Genomic DNA, 26,828 nt, shown 5'->3' on the forward strand with positions numbered 1-26,828 from the left:
TTTTTTTTCTAATCACATTTTTATAAATCTCCTTTACGACAGAGTCCACAATCATCGCTTTCGGGCATTCAGTCACCGGCTATGATTATGTCGGTAACATCTGAATCTTCCGTTTGCACGACACCACCGAACATGTCCGCCGGTGGTCCGAACGGTGGTACATCCATGTGGAACAATTTGCTGGACCTGTCCAGCTTCAAACCACCATCCGATGCGATGAACAATCCAAACACAGATCCGGAGCGAAGCTTTACCCACGCTGGACGTAACAATGGTAATCCCAGTTATCAGATGACAGCGTTTCCTTCAGCATCTTCCACCTTCACACGCTCCTCTACGGAGCAGTACAAGCTCCCGAAACTATTAATGGATACCGCGACGGTAGGTCAGCAGCAGCAACCAAGTTTTCTAGCCCAAACAGGTAAAAGCACTGTCGCAACAGCAGTGGTAAGCGATACGCTTGGTGATGTAGCCCGTTTTCATGAGATGATCAACACTAGCCAACCGGCATCACCGAGCTGTTTGAGCGATCGTGTCAGCAGCGATGATCAGCGCAAACTAAACGCGTTTAAGGAACTGAACGAGCTAAGGGTAAGTATCAGCGGATACATCTCTTCATGGACGCCAGGAAAGGATTTTACAAAACAAACTTCTTTTTCTATTGCGCTAGATTCAATCGGGAATGCTCACTTCCGTGACGGCTTCCTCGTCTCCATCGGTTGTATCATCTACCGGCGGTTCCGATGGTGCCATCTCGCTTCACGTCGACCAATCGGCAACATCCCTGTGGAACAATCTGCTCGATCTACCCAGTCTCAAGCCTACCCCACTGTCAGCATTATCATCCGGGGTTGGTTTGGAACAGGCAACAGCTGGGGCAACTGATCCACTGCTCACCGGTAGCAATTCCTCCAGCCAGCTCAGTGCGCTGTTGAATAGCAGCAATGGCAGCAGCAGCGAGGATTCGTACGAAGCGGGTATGGCGGACGATATCCGTGAGCTTGAAATGCGGCTCGTATCGTCGGTGCTACAGAACGACGAGAATGGAATATAACATTCGATTACGAAGGAGCGGAATGTGCCGGCCAGAACACACATCCACCGTAGGATACAATCCACACTGCGTTTTATGCCTAACGACTAAATGAATTTTAATTTATAAGAGGGTAAAACACGATGATACCCGAATGCCTGAGGCATTTGCCAACTGTTTTCCCACTGTTTGTGTTATGGTCACGTTGTGGTGTCAGTGGATTTGAAAGAGGTTTTGCCGGGTTTTTGTAAACTCGATTAAAATGTTGCTCATTGTTTAATTTACGTTTTTAAAAAGTACTACATACAAAAGGTGAAACGGGCTAGCGCTTATGTATATCTATAGAGCTATCTAACAGATACAGTTGTTTATTGTTTTTGTTTGTTTCCTTCGGCCCCAAAAAGAAATGTGTTTAAACATTTTGCTTTGGTGTTAAGGTTCAGGGTTTTTTGTTTATTTGTAATCGCTAAAGAATGATCATCGACTGATCTGAACAATTAACAGTTTCGTGACCGTAGTGTGTAACACAGTAGTAAGCGCCACAACCGACCGAGGAAAACTTTGCAAATTATCTACAATACTTGATAGGTTCGCCAGATCATTGTTACGTTACTGTAAGCCCTTAGGGTGTGCCTACATTGTTAGCGATTTTCACATTGCGACTCTATTTTCTCGCTGTCAAATGCTTCGATGTTTCGAGCAAAATACGCTTACGTAAATGTTTTTCCCAATAGTTCAAAAATCATTAAATGTTTCCCATGTGAAAAAATACTTTCTATCCGTTGGTATAGGGATGTTTTTTCCTTTTTCCGTACGTTGTTATTAGCAACGGATAAGCTACAAACCGGGGGCGGCCCGGTGGTGTAGGCGATAGCGACGCTGGTCTTCAAACGGCAGGACCCGGGGTACAAATCCCATCCGGACTGTCTCCCAGTAGTGAGGATTGACTAACCAACTACGTGGTATCGGCAGTCTAGTAAGCCATTTCGATGGCCGGCATGACCTTAGATAGAGGTCGGTTAAGTCAAGAAGAAACTACAAACAATAATTATTGCAAAACAACCAGAATACAAACACCGCTTAACGGGCGTGCATTATATCAATTTCGACAAAATATTCTGCCCGAACTGTGTTATTTTCGTGGTGGGAAAATTGCTAACAATTTAGGCGCACGTTTAGATGAAAGAGCCGAATCGCTATATCAAATTGTTACTTGTGGTTATACTATCCTTTGCCTAGCTCAATTTGCTGTAGTTTTATTAGTACCATTTAGCAAACTTTACCATCGTATCGTTGGTCTAGTATGTAAACATGCATATATGTATAGTCTGTCTGCGGAGCGGTCAAATAGTGTGTGCGTGTGAAAAAGTATGTTTTTTTTTTTGGGATTTATTGCGATTTTGAGCTATTTTTCCCTGATACGGGAAAAGCGTTTGTTAGTTTTTTTTAGGTTAGATACACAATTAATATTGTTTTTCGTTTTATCGCTTATAAAGCTTTGTTTAGATGATAGCATAAATGCTTGGGTAATAGGTTACACATTTTAGCATCGTTTTTTTTAATGTATTATAACCATAATTATGTATATGTATGAAAAAAAAAAAGTTTGGTGGCCGGACTGTGGCACTGCTTTTGATTTTTAGAAAAGCAAACACAATGTTGTACATGATGTTACACTATATTAGTACGTTTAGCACCTTGAAGCCTCCCCTTTCCCACGTCGAAGGGCAAATACTCTAAATTCTGTTCGTCTGCCCGTTTCCATTAGCGCGCTGATACCGCGTTATTGGGTTGTTTGATTTTAATTTCTGATAAAAACAGAGCAGTAAGAAGAGCTCATTAGACACAATTAGACAGAAAGGCTGGTATTGTTACCCAGTGTGGTTGGCAAATGAGATGTGGTTGCGGAATAGGGAGTCCAAACACTAGCAAAATGTTATCCACAACATTTCAGCAATCCCCTCCACACAAGAAAACGTTACAACTAGCCGAGGAAAACAAAAAGAAAACGAATTGCTCATCAGCTTAGTTTGAGAGCACGAAAGACGTCCTTGTGAAGTGATGTGTTTAACAGTAATAGTCCAATTTAAAACACCGGTAACCGGTGTGCATATATGTATGTTCAGATACTCCGCAATCGTTATGCGTGCGCGCGCGCTGTTCATTAGGTTAATATGTATATGCTAGCGTAAAAGCTACGGAACGGAAGAAATTATCCAACACAAAGAAAAACACGCAAACAATTTAATGATAAATTCACTTTTCAATTCTACATTTTTGTGGTTTTACACAAAAAAAACGAGCATAGTAAATGGAAGACAACCAGCGAGCGCCAGGTGTCTAAAGCGCATCGCACGTGAGACGGGTGTACGATTGAAATGTAAAAGAAAAAAAAAGTTAAGGTTTTAGTAGCGAAATTATCACCTTATTACCTTAAAAGCAACTGTACCTGGTTGCCGTTTCTCGGAAGGTTAACACGAAAACGAAAAAGTACTTGCCGCGTATATCTACCACACTCTCTCCCGGGGTGGGGCGCGAGCTGCTTGTACAGTTCGGAGTCGTTCAGTTGCGTGGCCAAATTGTTTACGGTGTAAACTAGAGTGGGGCAAAAGGACGAATCACCTTCTAAATGCATAAACTCTTTCGATGGATATTTTGTTATCCTTCCGTTATTCGCCACTAGGAGGAAGAGTGTCTCTGGGTGTCTGTTCCGGTAACCTGGGGCCTAGATGCCTAAAGTGAAAAGGGAGGGAAGTGTTTTTTTGTCTTCTTTATTGTATTTGTCCCATGAATGCAATGCAACCAACGTTTCCTTCAGGCTGTTAATGTTAAGTAAGATCCAAGACATAAGGAAGGAAGCGCTTGTGTATGTGTGAAAGTAGGTTAGGAAGTTTAAAAAGATTGATCGTTTATCGTTTAGCAAAGCAGCAGCAGCATACGTTCCCACACGGCACATGGCGATAAAGCGAGGGACAAGATTACTGTATTGTTTTTGTTTTTTCTAAACCCAATGGGTTTATGGTGAATGGTATATACATTCGATAACTAACTAATCTATTTATTGTAGAAAGCAAAAAGAAATGCGGCCGAGCGCCCGCAGACACAGGACCGCGAACGAAGGACACACACACACACGCGGTTGGGTTATTTATCGACTGGCGTCTGTTTGGCCGGACGTCGGTGTGCGTGTGTGTCTTAGGATTTTGAATGGTGCGCTCGTGTGCAAATGATAAGACATCTTCTCTAACTCGCATATTTGCTATAACATACTTGGCTGAAAAAATTATAATACAAATATATTTGTTTGTTGTATAAGGTTGCGCGGTGTTGGGTGTGATATAAGAGAGATTTTTTTTTTGCAAAATGCAAAACAAATGGAGTGTCTAGCAAAACCACACTAACACACACAGATATAGACATTAATGGCAGAACACAACGGTGGACGGTCGAAAGTTTTTCGCTGAAAAAGAAACCAACCAATTGTGTAAAATACAATAAGTGAATCAATTTAATGATTCCCCCCCCCCCCCCCTCCTTCTGCAAAATCGCTTCTGCGTGCTCCGTATAGCAGCCGTATAGCCAATGAGATTCTGTTACTAGCTTGCAATATATTGTCAATACGAGTCAATATAAGTAGGGAGATGTGACAAAGAGAAAAACTAGACAAAAAGTAACCGAAACAGGTTATTTGTTACTAGAGAGGTAGTGGCAGAGGTGGAGGTTAGGCACTGCAGTCGTCACGAACTAGAATCGTGCACGTGGAGGTGTGTGTGTGCGTGTTAGCAATAGAGCATCACTAGTAAATAGTAGGTTAGTAGACCGGAAATCATCAAGAGAAAAAGGAAAACTCTTGAATATGCTAAACGAAACCTATAGAAAGGGATGTGTCCAATTGCAAAGAAACAAAAACGAAAGAACAAACTCAATACAAATTCAAAACAAACAAGAACAACCATATTGCATAGTATATCGCTAATATAACACAAAACCACACACACACACACACTCTCACTCACGCGGTGGCATAAACAGAAGGCGTAAGACGGAAGGAAAATGGATGAAACAGAGTTAACATTTAATATATACATATATATACATACATACATATATGAAAACGGATATATACATACCTATAAACATATATTTGAAACAACAGCAACAAAAAAGTATATAAATCTATATACATATAAATACATATATATATTTTTAAAATATTCGAACGTTAAGCAGCAAACGGATAAAGAGAGCAAGGATGCAACAGAGAGATAAGAGATATATGGGAATTTGAGGACTTTGGCTATAAAAGTAAAAAACACGTATTAGATGTACAATGATACAAAGAATAGGAAGAAGAAGAAAACAAACAAACCGGAAAATAGAAAGAAAGCAATAGACTCACCAACATCTTCACACAATCAATGGGATGAGATTGGAACAAAAAGGCAACAATACTAGAGGGAAGAAAATCTGTTTCAAATAGGTACGTAGTTGGTTGGCTGGAAGTTTAGTAACAGTGTGTGGCAGGAAAAGTGCGTTTTTTGTTGGGGTCAATAAACGACTTACAGCATTGTTTAAGAGGACCGCTTTTCGTCCGTTCGTTCTGTATGTGACGTTCAATTTTGGTTTTGAAAAAAAAAAAAACATGGTGCAAGTCTGGTCCTTGGACCTCATCTTCTCAACGTTTGTTACCAGATATATTTGCCGTTACGGGCCAGACGATCTCCGATGTTCTAATGTAGTACTTATGATTGAATGTGGGCAAACCAGCTGCCAACTGAAATTAGTCAAAATTGATAAAAGTTGAACCAATATTTTGGACTTTCGCTCTTTTCCTGCCGCACTCTAGAAAGAAGCTCACTTGCAAAAAAATTCTCCTTTATGTGTCTTATTTGTTTCAAAAATTTAATATTATTTTCTACCATTTTGCCTGTGCTATTGTTTCTTAAAGAAAATTCTCTTATTGAAGAAGAGTTTTCGAAAGGAAGCAAATGATGATTTACATCCCCTTTCTCTTCCTTTTACTGCACATCCTTAACCTCTCCTTCTGTGCGATTATGAGTGATTTTTTGTGGTAGAGCCCGTGCCAAGGAAAAGCATATCTCTGTTGAGCCCTGTTGAACGTCGAACGTTCGTTTCGTTTCGTCCTGAATCAGTGGCTTGATCCCCATTAAAAGAAAAAAAAATCGCTGGACCAGGCCAGAGCTCTTTAGAAAGACGCTTAAAAAAGTTCATGTATGTGAAGCACATCCCTAGCGTTTAGTGTATAGTTTGTAGAATTCTTTTTCGCGTTGATTGTTGATTGATTTTTATTATTATTTTATAATTGTTCTTCTCTTTCTCTCTGTACATTTACCGATAGTAGCGGTGGTCCGGTGATCACCCTGCATCCGCTCATTAATAGGATTGTGCTCATAATAGATTTTTACTTTGCTTTTTTATATAGCAGCATATACGTTGTTCATATTACTTCTTCCCGTAACGCCGAATTTATAAGAAATTGTTTAACTTATTTTCGTAACACCTTCGTGATTCGCCAGCTTTGTTTCCCTTGGGTAGCTTTCGGATTTTGCTTAAATGGAGCTACGCTGAACGCTGAACAGTTTAACAAACAAAAAGCAAATAAATAAAACAATCACACTTTTCTACTCACTAACTCGGTCAAGCAACAATAATTATCTGAATCATTATTTTAACCACGTTTTTTTTGTTGTTGTTGCTGGTACGTTCGTTTGTTTGTTCGCTTTTTCACACGTGTGTATGATGTAGCTTAACGAACAGAAGCAGAAGCAGCAAGATATCAATCATAGATAATCATTAAAAAAAAACACAGACGAGCTGGCGTTAATGAAACGATAATAGCATTAAATGATTAAACGCAAAATTGTAATGAATTACGGGGGAAGGATAGATGGACTGACCGACTATTAGTGAAAGAATGCCTTAGGCAAACTAGAACGTGGAAGAGAAGTATTTAGCAAAAAGCGTTTACACACACAGTTTACACAGTACCGAAAGTAAAGCTGACCGTATCGGAAAATACACACAACAGTTACTAGTGTTTTGAAGTTAAGTTTTTGTATTATTGCTTTTTTCAACGTTTTGTTTATTCTTTCTCTTCATATGTTGTTTTGCGTTATTGTTGTAATATCACATAATTTTAATTTTATTCATAGCTTTCTTTTTCACTTTTTGTATTAATTATTATAATTTTTATATTTCAGTTTTACGAACCGAAATTCGAAGAAAGGTAAAACTAGCTTCCAGTCAAGAGAACGCATTTTTGTGGAACAAAAAAACAGATGAAAAGTGTGTCCATATCTCAATAGCATCCCCGTGGGTTTACTGGAAAGAAATCGAATGTGATGCGATTCCTACAAATACTAATCGAAACATTGAAAACAGGTGGGACAGTATCGATTAGGAGTAAGCTGCTGCTTAGTACATTTCCTTGTCCATTTACTACATCCCCATCGGTATCATCATTCGTATCGAATAGAGAGAGGTAAAATATCATCCGGATCATACACTAGTTGTGTTAGAACAAGAATATTACAAGCAAACAAACTAGCAAAAAAAAAAACAATATTAAACCAAACACAAACGCGCTGAATAAAACTGATCAACCTTAACACCTATAAACCACAATTATAGCTAAGCAAAACTTTAGCGACTTGTGCATAAAAGAGAGCCAGTTATTAGAATGTAATTGTGGTGTGCCCCGTAAACAAAAAAGAAAACAACCAGTGTGTGCATAGCTTAAATAATATTAACCGTTGTTTGTTAACATTTTGCCACCAGTAAAGCGTAGCAATAGAAAGCATAAGTGTCAGTGCTGATGAAGAAGGTAATCGTAGCACAGCAGCATACCCAACTTGACCAATCGTGTCCCGTCGCATCGTCGTCGCGCAAATGGGCCACTAGTAGCAGTGACGATAGGGCAGCCGAACAATCTATATCATCTTTATACAGTGTTTAGATAGAAGGAATTAGACAGCGAAAAAAAAACGAGAAGATCTCAACACTACTTACACGATTCTTATCATCCAAACTAAAAACTAAGCTTCTTTCTCTTACTTTCATTATTATTAAATTTAAATAACTATTTTATCGAAACCTTACCTTCTTCGATGCGTTCACTTTCACGCTGCGCCTCGGGAAATCGATTAGCGTGGCCGATTTTTTTTGTATTTGCCGCTAGGATCAGTGTTCGCTTCGTTCGTTTTGCTACTAGAGTAAAAGTGCCTTTTTAAAACGAAGAAAAACAATACTTGTAGTTAACTTTCACGTGTATTTGCCTGATACCACTCGCAAATAAACATCAGCCTCATCAGAACACCCTTAAACAACTTAAAAACAAACTAAATCTAATCGAATTTTCTGTCTACCAAGACGTTTAGTAGACAGTAGACACCATTAAACTTTGTATTAAAGTGTTAACGATCATCATAGGATTTTTTTTTATTAAAGCATCGTTAGTGTTTTAGAAGTAGTGCACAGTTCAGCTACTTTGTAGATTCCGTCTTGGATTACAGTTTCGACTGGAAGAGTCAACTAAGAAGTAGGGTTGTCAAATATGATGTGTTTCTATGCCAAATTTCATTCATTCCATTATATTGCGTCTGCTATGGCGTGCGATAGATCCTCAGTAAATTGCTTGGGTTTATATTGGAAATCAAGACTCTCTAGCATAAGCGGGTTGTAGAGCCAAAACAGCAAAAAATGGAGAATGTTATTTTCTTGCCTATTTTTGATATAAAATTAGTGAAAGTTTTTTCTCCTATTCCCCCTTCTGTTGGCACATCAGGCAACGCTGTGGCCAAGGTGTTCATTTTGAATGACTTGCTGATGCTTAGCTTAGCTTAAGACCTTCATCAGTAATTTTGCAATTCATCGAGCTATTTTTAACGGACTTAACCTGAGAAAAAGATAAGAATAGAGCAGAAGGGTTTCTATCCAATAGTCACCTAATTTTCTCGTGCAAAGAAGGTGTCAGATTTTTCTAACTTAATGCAAAACTTAAGCAAAGATTTTATTAAAAAAAGTAATTACAGAATTTACAGTTCTCTAGACTTTGGTGATAAGGACACTTCAAGCATTTTACAATTCGAGCAAATATAGAAGAAGAATTTTGGATATCTTTTGTGTCCAAAATTCCAGTGACGAATAACATGCTCCGATACTTGCATTAAAATAAGTGTTCCCTATTTGCTGACCGGAACAAACTGGACGTAAGTATCCGCCGTTGGTGGGCTGATCACACGAAGGAATGATCGATCCCGAACTCTGGCACAGTTTCTTGTTACGTCGTCCGATCTGCTTGGATTAGACGGATAGTTTTTTTCCTGGGCCGTCAGGACTAGTTCCTGCCAGTTCTCTTTTTTTCTGGAATAGCCGCAGATCAATGCTTAACCAGCGACGGTTGCCCCTAATTCATCCGACGGTGCGAATAAGTACTTCTGGAGTGCATGAACGAAATCCGCAGGAAAGGCAAATAGGACTCTTCTCCCGAATCTGAAAGAGATCCTCCCAAAGACCTACAACCATTTTGTCTTGAAGCAATAACTGATCCAATTATTTGAAATATCTTAACCGAAAGTAAAATAACTTGGAGTTCAAGATATCAACATTCAAATTAAAATGCTTATGAGCCACCTAATTTCCAATTTCTTTCAGTTACAGTGGAACTATCACCATCAGTTCATCAAGTATTTCGTTTTCGTTTTCTATGTTTTGTCGTAGCTTTCTTACCGAAGGATTTTCTCTAAATTGTTTTGAAAAATTTGTCATAGAATTATGAAACTTATATGACAACCCTACTACTAAGAAATACTAAAAAGTCCCTGTTTGTACTAAATAACTGAAACTAAAATACTTCTCCTTTCATTAGGATACTTGTAGCTATTAAATCGTTTTATATTGCTCTTTAAAAAACGCAATTAGAAGTATGCTGTTAAGCGTGTTTTCCACTGTTAGTACAATTTGTTACTCATCCTATTAGCTGTTATCGCTGTTCGTATTATAAGTAAGCAGCAGCAACACCCTGATCTAAAGGCCAAGTTCCTAAAAACAATAGCAAAGAAAACGAGTACATCTGTCTATGTCTTTGTTAATGCGGCAAGATTTAAGCTGTCCTTGCACCGGCGCTGATGATTTCCTGAGTGCAGCAATTTAAAAAAAAAAGTTTTAGTAATTTTTTCTTTGATTTTCTACATCTTAATTTACTTTACATGTTTGTTTTGCAATTATTCCGAACATATCCCGTCACCTAGTTTTTTGAGGCTAACGATAAAATTCGCCTAAGAACAATTACGAACCAACTCCTTAACCACACGCTATGTGTGGGTGTATTCCGTTGTGCGTTATATTAAGGAAAAATGAATAAGCGCAATAGAAGAAAAAGAAGCATACAAACAAAACAAAGAAAAACGCACTTATTTCCTTCGAACTTGTGATGTGAAATTTAGAGTTAACATTCGTTCATCCTCCAGTTTTAATGGAAGGTGGCATCATACATACTTTAAGTGGCTGAAATGGGCGTTTATTGTACTTTTCAGTACGGCAGTACTAGAAAATTGAAGATTAAAAAGCAAAACCAATACAACCAACAGTAGCAAAATGAGGAAAAAAACATACACAAAACACATTAATGTATAAGCAACATTAAAACCCTCTTTAAAAGTCCAATGTTATCTAAAAAGAACGCTATACAGAGACAACCCATATTCTACTCATAACCAGTTGAACCAAAGCAGTTCTACTCACAGAATCCAGCATCAATCCTACAACGGTGCGGTAACTATCAAACAGTAACAGTAAGGAGTTTTCAAAGGCGATTGGGAAGGAATAAACGCACAGAACGACTCCTTACCAACTCCAGTATCATCATCAGAGTAAGCAGTAAAGGGTAATAATAATACAAACCATAACATACATATTAAAGATTAAGTCCACCTCAATGGTAACTCGAGTAGCAATAGCCGAAAAAACGTTACATTTATTGGTGGGAAAAGTCCTTTAAAAAACAACCAACATGACGAAACGATACATGATTTCGTTACGAAATCTAACCGCACGATGCGATGTGTCGATAAAAAAATGTGGGAAAAAAAGGGAAAGAAAGCTGTGCAAGTAATCCTTCCTAATCCTAAGCAAGAGGAGAGAAGAAGAGCAGAAACAAAACTAAACTTTAGCATAAGGCTACGAGGTAATGGAAAAGAGTAAAGGAAAAGGAAGGAAACCACACATTAGTTAACATTTTTACAGTTTCTCCGGCTATTTTGTATACAGAGAGAACGTTGGATGTAAAACACAAACCCGGTACATGTAATGCAATATACATACACACGCATATAAATATATATAGAATATAAAGGGCAAAGAAGGAGAGAGACAAGTAAAACAAATAGAAAGTAAAACTTCGGCATACGGCGTTACAAGCGCAAAACAAACAAGCAACAAATATAAAACAAAAAAAAACACATTAGAACCGTGTGCACGGTCCAATTTAAACTAATAAGTAAGTGAAAAAAAAAACAAAACAAAATGAAACAAATAAATATATATAAAAAATAAAACTTTAAAACAACTAAAAATGCAGAAAGATGAAAGGAAGACCCTCTTCCGCTACAATCTGATGCTCCTAATACTATAAAACTGAAAAGCAAAAACAAAAAAAGCTAACCAACAACAGCAAATAGGTAAAAGAAGAAGAAAAAACACACACACTCACTCACACACTAAATAAATATTTATCATATTTACATTTTTAAGCTTAAACATTTACAAAACGGAAGTATATTTAGCAGAAGAAAAGAAAATAATAAAAAAATGAGTGTAAATCGACGCAGGAGTAAACAAGAGTTGGCAACCGGATAGTCCAACAACGGCTCGCATGCCATGATGCAGCAGAAATGTTGTTGTCACGGTAACGCCTCTAATTGCCATGGTTTTTCCATGTGGTTTTGCTACCAGCTGCAGCTAGCTAATCCTAAACTTCTTCTCAACTAACAAAACCTGACAAACAAAACAAAAACAAAAAAAAACATTTAACAAATTTCTGCTCTAAAATTAACACATTTAACAAAGGAAAACCCATTTAATAAATTAAAGAAAAGCGTAAACAGGCATGAGTGGAACAAGATAAATAGAAAAAGGTTCCCATTTTTCTTCATCGATAATTTTCCACTTCCCATGAGCATCTTTTCTGCTGTCAATTGATGGTGTATTTCAACGTATTTCCTATTCGCAAAAATTCGCATCATGCACACGAACAAAATACAGTGTATTTAATTTATTTTTTCTATTTTTGCAGTCATTTATTTACAATTGATTATTACGGTCTAGTGCCGTATTGTCTATTTTTGCAGTCATCATCATCTTTAAAGTAAAACAAACAAAGGCTACGTTCATTGCAAAGTGTGCATAAGCATAAAATATCAAACGATAACCAAATATATATGGATGCATGCTGGAGATCGTTTATAAATCTTCTAAAAAAGCAAGTAAAAATATAAACCAAACGAACGAAGCAGCAGCGAGCAGCATTAAAAAGAACAGTAACATACAATTAGCGTCGAAAGGGAAGCAAATATATATACTATATAGATGTTTTTTGGGTACATTTTTTTCAAACCTTATGCGATAAGATGTACACCGCAAACCATTCATACTTAAGAAAAAAAAAACTCATTCACAAGTTAAAATGCTAACGATTTTAATGCCCAATTTGCGTACAATACAATTGTCCAAAAAATAAAAAAGAAAGCTAGAAGGAGATGAAAATTAAATCAAACAGTAGAGTGGTAAAGTGGCGAGCAAATCCAAATCTACGCAACAAAACAATCTCTAACTGTAGCTATATAACAAGTGCGAGTTTCAATAAGAGTAAAGCAAAGGCAAAGCAACAAAATAAAAGTAAATTTTTGAATGATGAAGAAAGATTAGTAAAAAAAAGGATTAGTAGATTGTTGCATCAGTTTAGATGATTTAAAGAGAAAATCGTTTCGTTAACAAATGGATTGGAGGTGGAATTAAGTAGACGTAACCATAACAATGGCCGAATTAGACATTAGTTTAGAGGAAACGTCGTTTTTGTGTCCCCACGATTGTCTCGTGGTGCTCGTGGTGCGCAAGTCCATGGCAGTTAAACGGTTTGTCCAGCACAGATTTAAATCTCAGCTAGTTCAACACAAAAGTATAACAAGCAGAAAGAATTAAATGCGATCGATAATGTGTACGGAAACGATGGAAGCATTTGTTTTAAAAATGCGTATAATATTTGAGTACTTTTACTGAAAGATTATTGGTAATTTATTGCTGGTATTAGGCATGATGCGAGCACGGGCCAATGCGTAAGCCATGGTAGCGAACATGGCCACGGCTACCGGTTTGGCTCGGGCCTACGATGATCGTGGTGGGTTAGAGTTTTGATCTAACACGGGAATGATTTTTAATTACGCGCGCGCAGAGTGGAGTAAACTTGGAGAGTGGTGAAATAAGTGTTTGTATTGAACAATTTGTAGCGTGGTGTAGTGTGGTTTTTAATCATCTGTTTAATATGATTTAATAACACCTATAATTGTCGATTTTTAATAGCTTGTTTGGCTTCGTGGCGATCAAAGGAAAAAAATTCTGTAGTAAAAAAGGCTGTATAAAATTCCTATTTTATTTTAGTTAAAATTTGTAGTTCAAAGAAGAAATTAAGTAAATGTTTTGTGCTGCTGCAAGGCATTTCAGTTGACTAGTTTATAAGGTCGTTTTTAAGCTCAACTCAGAGTACACAACTTTCTGCATGATTCTGCAACCACCACAATGGCGGAACTGTTTCCTTACTTGTGATTTTTATCTTGTAATTGAGGTTTTTTTTTTTAAAATTTGTACTTAATTGTGATTATTCAAAACCATTTTTTGCTTGTTATGATCACATTTTTCTATTGCTTTTACACCATTATTACATCCGTTGCCTAGTGAAACAGTTAATATTGGAAATGTGAAAAGAGATCACATAAAACATACATTTTTAGGAACGTTACGGAAACCCAGTTCTAATATCGCTGAAGCAAAAAAAAAAAATAAACAATCAAAACTAAACGAAAAGAAAAAAAGAAGAAATAAAGCCAATAAAACCATAAACTTTTGCTATAATTTCAACACTAAGCCATAAGTATAAAAAGAAAACTCTTTAAACATTACCTGAAATTCATAAGGAAAAATTTTGTTACATAAATGTTCAAGAATTGGCATTAAACTTTATGTTCTCAATTATGTATTTTTGCCATTACTTAGTACGATAGAAGAGGTGTAACACTTGTGCGATTTTTGGCCGTAGTTAAACTACGCTAGCTAATCTTTGCGCTAGCAAAATCAACGTTAACAATTTTGTCTAACATAGCGTGTAGTGTGGTAGTAGCACAATTTAGAGGAGCATAGTAAATATAGGGCATCTGACACAGATGTTCCATGGGCCTGGCAATGCGTGTATGTCATGACAAAACAACAAGAAAAACGAACAAACAAACAACACTAATAAGGCTATTGGTTTTTTCTACCGTTTACTTGTCTCGATCAGTTTTGTCACCGAAACCGATCGAGGTAATACACGCATAAAATAATACGAAAAAGAAAGTTAATAAAAAATATCGGTTTTCGTGATATTTTACACATATATTTGAAAAACAAAAACCACATCACATTTCCGTTTGTGGAAGTGTGTCCCTTACATAGTTTGTGTGCGAATGATGGTATTGAGGGAAAATAACAAACCAATAAACATATTACTGTGAACAGCTAAACTAACAAAACGAAACACAAAGAACAAAAGATAAAATTACATTTTCAATGAAAAAAAAACCAACAAACAAAACGAGCGAGAAAACTGTAAGCAGACCTGTGCAAGGTTAGGTAAATTAAAACAACAACAAAACAAAACAGATTTGTAACGTTTGAGAAACAAACTTTTGATTACATTAATCATGAAATATGAATATTTGGCAATGCGAAAGCAAAAAGGAGGAAAAAATGAGAGAAGAAAATAAGAGAAAGTAAATAAAAAAAAGAAACAAGTGGCTAAATTCTTCAATTGACAAATATTAAACACACACATGATAACTTAAACAGTAATTAACAAGCAGCAGATGGAAGAAAAACGAAAAGTGGATCATCGTTTGTGTTCTTTCTTAACCGTTGCGAAAAGCGTGTATTGTTGGAGTAAGGAACAAATGGGACACTCTCTCGAACAACACAGAAACAACGGGAAGAACTAAAGCCAATAAAACAATTTAAGGAATAAACATTAAAAGTTGGAAAAATGGGAAATCATTTTGAGAAATTGTTTGATTTGTTAGTAACGACTCTCGAAACACGAACGTCCGTGGTAGGGAGGTTTTAATCCTTTTTAAGCACGGAACAGGGCTTATTGGATTGGACCAACACTGGAGCACAGCAGTAGCTATCGGAGACATTTTTCTTTTTGAGTTCTAGTTTTGAGAGTCCTTTCACAACAACTGCATGATCCTTCAAACGCTAATCGTCTAGCGAACGGCGGCGAGTCATTTGCATACAAGACGAATAACAAGAATAAGCAAAGTTTTGAAGAGTTAATCGAACGTTTAATGCAGGTCCATGAGGAAGTCAATGCGATTACCATTTTCTATCTCCAGTCCTTGATGAACCGAGCTGTACGACGGATGTGACGGACGGATCGATCGACTGCAATACTCATGTAAGTATAGCCTGTGTGATCTTACTTTTCGGACTATTTTCGAAAGATAATAACAACCAAAAACACAACACACTGTGTGCATAATTTTGTTTCACATCACTTTCTTTACACATTCATACATCACTCATTAGCATGTTCTTCCCATCTAAAGGTCACCGAGTTGTTGGTTGTATTTATTGTTTAGTAAATACATGCTGTGCGTTTTATTTCGCAAACCCAAATCGCGTGAGTAGAGTACTTGAAGAGTGATGAAATAGAACACACACAATCACACGCGAAAAACAAAAGGAATTAAATTAAAAAAAAAATGAAATCAAAAAAGAACATTGTTTGCTTGTTTACAGCGATATATTGTGCATACACAATATATCGCTTAAAAGTATTAGAGCATTAATAATGCATAGGAAATGGAAAAAAAACAAGGACACAATATCCTACCGTTATTACGTTATTTTCTAATAGCAAAAGTAGAACCACTTTGGTGGTTCTTTTTTCTTCTCGCTCTAGCGGTGGTGTGAAAATAACGACAATTTTTTGTAAGGAAGCGCTTTTGTTAAATAGAAAGGAAAAAACCTAATACACCTTTTTGTGCATTTGTTTTGTTTCGTAATAAATCGTTTGGTGGCGCACTGGAACTGGCTAGGAAGGAATTGAGTATCCTTTTTCATGCCGTTTTTCTTTGGCGAAATATCGCTCTGGTTTTGGCCTCTCTATCGCAATTTTAAGTCTTTCCTTTGCCCTTTACTGAATGGAGTACATTTTTATGGAGGATTTTCCTTATGGAGGTTAGCATAATTTAAAAACAACAGTTTAATTCAAGTAACAGGAAGCATATAGTTTCAAACTGAGTTCAGGGATGTTAAAGAATGTTTAAAAATTGCTACGACATTTTCGTCTATAAGAAGACATGGAAGCTTTTCGATAGCCGATTATTGGGAATAAGTTGAACCGTATTAGAGCGTACCTAACTTTCTTCTGCTACCATTAGCTTTCGCCGACCTATTTCTGACTTTTTATCATTAGCACAATAAGCAAACTCAAATGTATTTCACACGCAACAAAGTTCCTCCGTTACTTAAAATTCCTCTTCGCAAAAGGAAACAAAAACTAAATTAAAAATAGAAAAAATGAAAAGCAAACAAGTTAGTTCAATCAGCTCCATATTTCCAATTCATGCAAGGTTCTCTACTGCAAGGCAGTAAGCTGCTCTTAACCACCTCTTGCAATACTAACACATAATCGTATCTTCTCCCTCAATCCCTATTTTATCATCTCACTAAACAACAACATTTATCTCAAAATGTATCCTCTTATGCTTGTAACATGATTTTGTCGCGTGTGAGTGTTTGTTTGTTTGTTTTGTTAGGTAGGTGGTAGAGTTCTGCGTAGCTACATTTTGTTATCTGGATCTTGGACCCAATAAATAAACTGTTATAAAATAGCTTATATATTCCCTTCTCTGTCAAATAGCTGCTGCTGCTGCTACTCGTGGCCTCAAAATGGTCTGTCTGTCATCAACGGCACTTTCGCTTTTCCTAATAGTAACCCCACCACAGTGCTGCTGACGTTTTGGTAGTTTTTTGGCACTCTCTCGCTCCATTGTCTCTGTACAGGTGTCCTTTCTTTGTGCGCTCATTTTAATAATGGGTGCGAATGTTTGTCTTTGTATATAACCATCAGTGTATATATGTATATATATAGCTCGCATACTATCGCATGTACAAAAAAGACGTTTTCCCTGCTTTTCGCATCACCTCTTGCTTACGTACCTCTTTCTTTTCTTCAACCTATGATGTCATAGCCGCACCAATTATTATTCCATCATTATTCTAATCGGCAAATTTCGTGCACTGATGAAAAAGGATGGAACAAAACCATCACGCAAAGCGCGCTAAACGTATCCAGCATATCAATGGGGTGGGTGTGTAAATAATTTCTGCGGGCCACACACAACTACTACGCAATATCGATAGCTGAGGCTTTTTGCTCGCTCATTTTACTTGTCCTTCGCCGTTTCGGTAGCAGCTTCCGGTGCCGATGGTTCATGGGAGGGACTGTGGCCGTTCTTTAGCTTTTCCGCGCCGTACGATGAGGCTTTGCTGATCTTCGACATACCGATCGCTTTCACCATTAGCATGTAAACTGTAAGGAAGCAAAAAGGAACGATAAGATTAAGAATTAATTAAGTTATTTGTTGGAAATTGATTGCAGCATTGGATAGCTTACAGGCAAAGATGATGCCTGCACCGATCGAAAAGTACAAAATTTCGCCACTGAACAGCAACTTCATCAGATAGTACATCATCGGCGTCAGGGTAGCGACAACCCAGAACGCGGTATTGATCAGTGTCGTTGGTCGACGGTGTAGCTGCAACTTGGGACGTTCGGCGACATCGGAATCGGTAAAGAAATTGCCCGTACGATGGAAGCTATCCTGCATCCGGTCCTTGTCGCGGAACAGGTCCTGCACCCAGTCGGCCGCTTCTGCCTCGTTCGTCGGTATCATAGCGATGGGGAAGCGTCTTACACACATATGCGCCTCGATTTGCTTACCGTTCAGGATGTTGAAAATGGTTGGTTTTACCTTCAAAACAAAAATAGCAAAATTTAAATAGAAAGCTTGTTTTTCCATTTGGACAATATCTTTCTGATAGAAATACTTTTGTTTGTTTGTTTGGTAAAATGTGGAATTACTCCAGAATCGACAGTGATTTCGATTTCGGCATTCAATCAGGAGTAAAATCAGTAATTGACTCCGGATTAATACGAAGTAATTTCTCCAGAGTTTATTCCAGAGCTAATTCGGAGTAATTACTCTGGAATAGCCCTAAGTAATGCCTGATGCAAATGCTTTTTTTTACTTCGGATTCAAAACGGGAAATCGAAACCGCTGTCGATTTCGGCTTTGAATCGGAAGTAATATCAGCAGATGACTTCGAAGTAATCAAGTTTTTTACGTCAGACTTGAAGTGGATTCAATAATCCACTCCGGAGTTCCTACCACTAGCACACACACACACCATACACTCACCTTCGAATCTTTGCTAATCGCCAACTGAATGTCCAACACCGCCGGGCACTTCTCCCGCAGGAAAGGCAAACTGGCCGTAAAACCTTTCGTACGCGGTATCAAATGATGCTTCAGCGGTACCATACCCTTCTCCTGCGCGAACTTGACCGACGCCTCATGCTTCTGCTCGGTAAAACGCGTACCTTCCGCATTCAGCAGCAACCACACCGGATCCGGATAGTCCAGTATTTCGGTAATCTGGCGACCAATAGTTTCACGATCCTTCTCGAACGAGCGCTCGAGAAACACAAACTCGGCAAACTTCCACGCCCAACCGATGGTCGGGATGTATTGGATGACTTTCTTAGCGTAAGCCTTACAGTTGCCGAGTACGCGCACCTTCTCGCAGAACATCCACCCGAGCAGCCAGTCGATCTCGTACGTGTGGTTCATTAGGAGCAGAACGTGCTCGGAACCGCAGTACTTCATGTCCTCATCGCTAATGTAAACGTTCAGCTTCGTGTCCGACCACCAGTCGGCCAGAAAAACGAGCTCTGAGGGAGGGGGAACGAAAAGAATTAATTTTAGTAAATCCTCGATTGTAATGCTGTCTGAGAGTGGTGTACTTACGGGAGTAGAACGAATAACATAGATAGTAACCGATCGTTCGGTAAAGATGCTTGTTGAACGGTTTCAGCCCAAGATAGAGGACGCACTGTACGGTGTTGATGATCAATCCGGACGTGAAAAATGAAATTGCAAAGCAAAGGTGTACAAGCGTCGATTGCTTGAGCATCGACAAAAAGCCTGCCATCGTGTAGCGGGCAGCTAAAAGCGTCACCTTCCTTTTTTTTATATACTGTGTGTCTTCTCTTCCCAATGTTTTGTGGGAAAACGGTTTCTACTAACTAAGTTTTTGTGTTGCCTATTTTTCTAGCGAACTAAAACGCACTAAACGAATCTCACTATCGAAAGATTTTAGCTTTTTGTATGAAAAACAATCCCCGAAAATTAAAATCAATCAAAAGCAGAGAAACCTAAATGAACGGCAACTACTTGTGAGCACGGCGAACAACTACGGACGTGGGGCCTAGGTGAGCCTCATTAAACCATCATAAGATAAGCCAAACTATATGCACTGAACTATTTACTGTTCGCTGGTAGCACATTTGCGCCGCCACCGGACGGGACGACTGGATTCTTCTCGTTTTTTTTTATGGAATATTTGGATGAGAAGACTTTGCTTTACACTTTCATTGCGGCTACTGATGACCGGGATTGGTTGCGGGGAAAACGTTTTCTAAAATCCTAAAATAGAAAAGAAGAAGAAGAAGATGTATAATTAAAAACTTATTCAAACAAGCTTTAACATTAACAATAAATTGTGAAAGAAAACGAACTAAAACAAGAAGGTGTCAACGGATCGGTAACCCTGATTCTGATGCTCACGAACCTACCACACCAACTAGCCGGCCACATCGGAATCGAACGCTTATCTCGATGCCCCCGGGGATGCCAGAAACTGCGGCTGCGGCTTAAAAACGTCACGAAGAAGACAAAAAAACAACAACTTCCCCCATTATATACCGCAAAAGCGCACACACATCGAAATCGAATCGCTACTCTCGAGCGATAAGAGTGTGGCCACATACTAATCCATTTCATCGGGAACAAGCCAGACAAAGGTACTAGGCCGGGCGGTTCTTTTTTTGTTATGGCCTGGTCTGGGGCCTGTGTGTTTGTTTTCAGCTAATCCGTGCTGATCAGCTGAATGTTGATTAATTTTTGGGCCGCTTGCCGTAAAGTGTGTGCTGCACTAACTTTCACACTTTCCACCTAACTACCGGCACTCGTAAGTAAAAAAATGGGCGGCTATGGGTGACATGATAAATTTACGATATCTTTTTTTTATCGGATTTTATTTTCGATTAACCAACAAATGGGATGTGGAGGTGGATATCGACAAGTCCAGACGGTTAATACCAAAATAGAACATCATGCTCGTGTACCATGATAAGGATCAATTCTGGAATGGAATTCGAAGGGTGAGTTCCTGTTTTTGTGCTATGCGGATGCAAATCCATAAAAAACCTAACAACGCGAACTAATGCCGGTATAAAATATCCTTTAAAAAAATGGGTTATTTTAACGTTTTTTCATGCAATGCCCAAACGTCCTAATGCTTCATTTGTATACATAATCTTAATACCATAATAATAATCTTAATATCTTAAAAATTGCTATCTTAAGAGGTATTGAGAGGGAAGAACTTCGTGTGGAATAATTTCCGTGTCTGCCGTGTACAGTTAATTTGCTCAATTCAATCGATTAAAACCCGCAAAACAATCGTTTTGCACCTAAAATTCAATATGACTATACATATATGATGAATAAGCTATCGATGAGCTAGCCTGGGCGTATTAATTGAGCGAAGTTAATCCAAACTGACCTCAGTCGCGACCAATCGATTTATTGGGCAAGCTTCAATTGGAAGTCTGTTCCAATCATGCTGTGATCAAGACGTTATAGGAGACGCTTTCGTGGTGAAACATAACACCATTGGGTTTTTTTGGATTATAAAGCCAATTATGTTCCTTTTACAATAATACGTTGTTATCTTTAGAGTATTCTTCTACAATTATAGTGCATACGAGCTATTTGCTGCTCAGGGGAAACTCTCATACGTAAGATTACATGTGCAGTAGAAGGACAGATAAACCATTTTTCTAAATAATAAACTCTGCTGTATTGTGTCGCATGGTTCGCTAGTCTAAAATCCAACAATTAAAATAAATACTCATTCACACATACCGGAGGTGTGCGCCCAACCGGTTTAAAATAATTTCGTAGGTAAATTGGATCTAATCCCACGTTGCTAAGCATTCAAATTTAATGCAAATTAGCAACGATTTAGTCCTACTTGTTGATTGTAGTAGGCTCTTGTTCTCGCTTTGTTTGCGTGTTCAAACGCTAAAAACATACGAAAGAAAAAGATAAAATAAATTAATTAAAGTCATTACAATAATAGTAAAGGTGTGGAAATGTGAATTCATCATCCATTCAGCTACCGAGCACCAGATTCTGCCTCACTGTTGCCAGATAAAGGTCCCCGCCAAGTGTTAAATCATAGCACGCGCCATCGGGCCTTAATCTGCTTAGCTGGAGGGACTTTGCACTCCATTTGTGTTCGTAGCTCGACGGGTGGCTTCGATGATATCAACTGAATGACGATGATGTTATCGATACATACGGGAAAAAGAAAAACAAACATACACACGCAAACGGATAGCTTGGCGCGCAAGCAAGCAATCATGGCAGAAGAATGGAGAAGAATCATCATCTCCATTTCTTGAACCGGTCCAAACATAAATTTTTGCTTCAATCATGCATTAATATTTAAATTCCTATAAGGACAGCAGAAGCTACCTGCAGTCACGTTATGCTGTTGTGTTATCATAAATATATGACATGGTGTGCAACCGTGTATACAGACAACCTATGCGTTGTTGCTGATAGTAAATCAATCAAAAACCACATCACCATCAATCACTTGAATGGAGAAAAAAGGGAAGCAAAAATCAAACCGCTCGATAGACGGGATTTTATGATGCCTTTTAGGCGTGTTCGTATCATGTTCCCGCCGCCTGTCAGCAGTTATCGGAAGCTGGCAATCCTGTCTCACTATCTGTACGCAACCGAACAAAGAAAAAACGCCGACATAAACAAATCTGTTGCTGATTGCTTACCGGCGTTACAGTATGGCATATCAAACATACAGAATGGGAAGAGTTTTTTTGGCATGCAAATTTCATTGACCTTAAACTAATGCTTCCGGATAACCGGCGGTACGAACGTGCGTAATTACACCCGTCCAAAGCTAAGACCCTCTCCGCTTACACTGCAAATATCCCTTTTCGGTCAAGCATTAACTACTGCGTAACAAGGGGCGCTGCTGACTTTGCTTGTACCGAGAAAGAACTCGAAACTCGTGCGAAGTCCATGGTGACGTAACGGCCCGCCTCACTATTGCATCGCGACGCCCTGTGGTCGAGAGCGAGAGAGATCTGCAACAAGTGCAACCGATGCAGCGACGTCTGTACGAAGCGGGAAAACTAATCATCGATTTTAATGGTCCACTCCCCTAGCGAATTTCATTTTTTTGCCAGTCGTCACTTTTTACGGATAAAAAGAAGATGTCTGCAATAATCCAGGAGGCTTGTTTTCGTGTAGTTTCCCTTAGCAACCAGCGTTCAAAGTGCATTATCGGGTTGAACTTGAGTGGAATTTATAATTGCACATTCGGTACGTGCTTGGACGGAAATGATTATGGTCTGCACACACTGCATGAGGGGTGGTTGGGGGACCCAGAAGCTTTAGACCCTCCCCCCCTCCATAACCGTATACGTACACGTATGTGGCATGCAACAATTCCAAACGGATGCATGATAGGGGTGGTAACGTGTTAAAAAAAACCGTAACAAACCGCCTTTATCGCTATTGCGTTACATCGTCCGTAGTTGCCTTTGGATTTTTGGGGTCGAATGAAAACGGGTATTCACTTGGGTTGGTTCCGTTCTATTTCCCGCTTATTGGATCAACCCGTCCGACGTGTGGTGTGTGATGGAAAGTGTGCGATACAGCTGGATTCTTCCTTATTTCTGGCCGAATAGCATCGATTTTTTAGCCAAAAAGCTTTACACACACCTCTAGCCTGTTGACACTGTTTTAAGCCCGGAAGATGTAAATGCCGCTAGGAAGAGGGATTGAAGGACGACCACCCTTCTAACTACGCAACAAGCCAGGTAAACGTGGTTCGGTTCGCTTTTCTACGCAATCGATCGGATTTCGGGATCGATTCTGCTCGATTTGGCTCACGCTCACTCACGCACTGTTTTCTGCTTTCAATGCAATTTCACCAGAAAAAAATGATGACGACAAGGGTCTTACTGCAACCCTTCGACCGACGATGTGCAGTGCGAGGAGCAGAAAAAGGGAATTGACTTCTTCCTCTTCTTATCGTTTCGATGGGCACAGATTAACACCGGTAAAGCTGAGGGTACCTGGATACACAATTGTTTCGCAGATGCTACGCACTAAATCTAACTTTGTGCTATTTTTTTGCCCTGCCTGAAGAGAACTAACAGCTGATGGTCATCTGGTTTAATATTGTTTTAGCCCTCCTGATTAACTTACGGTGATGTTTTGTCTTCTGCTCCGTTTCGTGAACTGTTTACTGAATTTGCAGCGGTGTGTTCGTGTTGGTATGTGCTGTCATTTGCCCGATGAGTGTGTGGTCTTGTAGGGTTTACCTTTTTTCGAAATAAAATAATATCTGTTATATATCTTGTACAATAAAAGAAATATACAAGATAACAAGCAAATTAAAATAAAATTTCTTTTCACAATTTCATATCATTCACGATAATTCTTGACAAAAAAAAATTGATTATTGAAAATTCGCACTCCCCGAAAGATCCTATTGAACGCATGGTGACATTTTGTGGTGACGTTTCGAACTGAGCACGTTTTGGTTCGAAAAGAAAAGTCACAACAAACCTTTTCCTTTCCTAGCGCACGGCCAGTGCGGTGCAGGAATTTGTGTGGCTCCCGTGAAAAGTGCATTTTTACGTTAAAAACAATAGTTTTCGTAAAGTTTATCGGTACCGGTGTGCTTGTTGGCACCTCTGCAAATCAGAATTGTGTCGGTTACGTTTAATTCATAAAGATGGTGAAACGAAACCACAAGGTATGTGCAAAGTGAGGTTATGTGGTGGTGGCATACACACCACATGCTGCGGAGATGTAAATAAATGTTAATTCATTGGGATTTCCCCTTTGTTTCCGCACGATTTTCCAGTTCAAATCTGGCGAAGGTGCCATGTACTACACGCGCCGTGCCGCCATGCGAAAGTTGCAGCTTAAAATCCAAGATTTCCGCCAGCTTTGCATTCTCAAGGGTGTCTATCCGCGTGAACCGAAAAACCGCGCCCGGGCGCAACACGGTTCGAAGGAGCTAAGAATTCTGTACCACAAGAAGGACATTACCTTCCTGCTGCACGAACCGATCGTGTGGACGTTGCGCGATCGAAAAATCTTCAACCGTCGTATCAAACATGCGGCGGCAAAACAGAACATGAGTCTGCGGGACATACGTCTGCATAATTATCCGCAGCTAAAGTTGGATCACATCGTAAAGGAACGCTATCCGACGTTTATCGATGCGATCAAGGAACTGGACGATTGTATGACACTGCTGTTCATGTTTAGCACGTTTCCGGCAACGAAAATTATTACCCGCGAGCTGACACGCATGAGCCGCCGGCTGACGGTGGAGTTTATGCACTACATCATTGCGGCACAGGCCTTGCGGAAGGTTTTCATCTCGATCAAGGGTTATTATTTTCAGGCCGAAATTAAGGGCCAAACGGTGACGTGGATTGTCCCGCACTACTTCCCGTACGCACCGCACCGTGGCGAGATGGTCGATCTGAGCATTATGAAATCGTTTGGTGACTTTTTCATCGTGATGGCTGGATTCATCAACTTCCGTTTGTACCATTCGGTAAATCTGGTGTATCCGCCACAGTTTTCCCAGGCGCTTGATTCGGAGGAAACGATGAGCAGTGAGCAAAAATTCGTGTCCGAACGTATTGCGGCACTGAACGTGGATTTGTTACGCTCGGATGGTGGTGGTAGTGGTGAGACGGAGGAACCCGAGTTGCTCGAATGGACGGGTAACGATGAGGATCTGCCGCACGTAAACGAGATCCGACAGGAAGCGCAAAGTGTGAACAAACTGAAGACACTGTTTAAGGGGCTTAAATTTTTCCTGAACCGGGAGGTACCTCGTGAACCGTTGGTGTTTATTATTCGCTGCTTTGGTGGTAAGGTTTCGTGGGACAAAACTATGTTTGCGGGCGCAACGTTCGACGAGAGTGATGAAACGATAACGCACCAGATTGTCGATCGGCCCTGCTTGGAAAAGCAGTACATTTCGCGCGATTACATCCAACCGCAGTGGCTGTTCGATAGTGTCAATCAGCGACGATTGCTTCCCACGAACAAATACTTTATCGGTGCAGTACTGCCACCGCATCTTTCACCGTTCACTAACAGCAGAGCACAGTACGTGCCACCAGAAGAGCTGGCCCTGCGCAATGGCGCCCAAGAGGATGAAGAAGCGAACGAAAAGTTTGAACCAGCGGAAGTGAACGATGAACAGGAACGAATTTCGGACGATGAGGAATTGCTGGATCCGGAAGAGGAACAGCTAAAGCAGGAATATGCGCTACTGAAAGCATACAATGACGAACGAACGGATCAGCTAAACAGCGGTAAGGAGGAAAACACATCCGCGCCGGACAAAAATGGCAAACAAGAGAATCAACCTGCAGTAGAAGATGACCAGCAAGAACAGAAATCGGTAAAACCAAAAGGTATGAACGTACGACCGGGTAAAGTGTACAAGGAAAATGCGGAAGAACAGCAGAAACTTACCAAGCACGAGGAAGCACTGCGTGCCCGTATGGTAAAATCGAAACATCGCAAGCTTTACTCGCTGATGATGGAGTCCAGGAAAAAGTCCGAAAAGGAAGCCAAATTCTTGGCGGAAAAGCGAGCCCGCATTGAGAAGAAAAAGAAAGCGGAACAGGTCGAGAAGCAGAAGAAACAGCGGAAGGAAATTTTGGCCTAGAACACTCGACGACCGTTTTCCATATTCTAATATTAAGTTGTTCTCCTGTTGCCCGGGAGAAAAGAATAATAAACATGTCTCTTCTCTTAACTATACAATACCAACAAACACGCAACACACAAACATCGCAAGCGATCCAAGTAAGCTGTTAACATCCGAATATTTCCGCCGTACGATTGCGCACTTTTAAAATGTATGTATATTATGAACAGCTTTTTTATATATATATCATATGCCTTATTACATATTTGCTAACGTATCGACTCCTACTAACACCGGGCGAAACGCTATGAACTCTCGTTTCGTGACAGTGAATTTATAAATCTGGTTTTTGTTTCTAATTCCATTACTTTAAAGCTTAGGCGCTTCCATC

General features: G+C 39.4%; 4 protein-coding genes across 4 annotated transcripts in view; 3 read left to right on the forward strand and 1 right to left on the reverse strand.

Moving 5' to 3' along the window:
* LOC126561318 (uncharacterized) overlaps nt 1-1,057 on the forward strand; it is a 42,755-nt gene extending 41,698 nt beyond the window's left edge. The window contains exons 4-5 of the mRNA XM_050217392.1: nt 43-591; nt 671-1,057. Coding sequence (XP_050073349.1) covers nt 43-591; nt 671-1,054 — 933 coding nt within the window. The 3' untranslated portion in view covers nt 1,055-1,057. The remainder of the gene's footprint in view (nt 1-42; nt 592-670) is intronic.
* The window catches only part of LOC126562251 (tubulin alpha-8 chain-like), a 395,370-nt gene that overhangs the window by 73,768 nt on the left and 294,774 nt on the right, over nt 1-26,828 (forward strand). The gene's annotated exons all lie outside the window — the stretch shown is intronic.
* LOC126562382 (1-acyl-sn-glycerol-3-phosphate acyltransferase gamma-like) lies at nt 17,749-19,598 on the reverse strand. Its single transcript, XM_050218886.1, has 4 exons — nt 19,393-19,598; nt 18,784-19,316; nt 17,979-18,336; nt 17,749-17,894 (listed from the first exon to the last, which is right to left on the reverse strand). The coding sequence occupies exons 1-4, from the start codon at nt 19,574-19,576 to the stop codon at nt 17,749-17,751; spliced, it is 1,221 nt and encodes a 406-aa protein (XP_050074843.1). The 5' UTR covers nt 19,577-19,598.
* LOC126561865 (pescadillo homolog) lies at nt 24,488-26,455 on the forward strand. Its single transcript, XM_050218215.1, has 2 exons — nt 24,488-24,508; nt 24,620-26,455. The coding sequence occupies exons 1-2, from the start codon at nt 24,488-24,490 to the stop codon at nt 26,453-26,455; spliced, it is 1,857 nt and encodes a 618-aa protein (XP_050074172.1).

This window comes from Anopheles maculipalpis, chromosome 3RL, assembly GCF_943734695.1.
Source record: "Anopheles maculipalpis chromosome 3RL, idAnoMacuDA_375_x, whole genome shotgun sequence".
Lineage (NCBI taxonomy): Eukaryota > Metazoa > Arthropoda > Insecta > Diptera > Culicidae > Anopheles > Anopheles maculipalpis.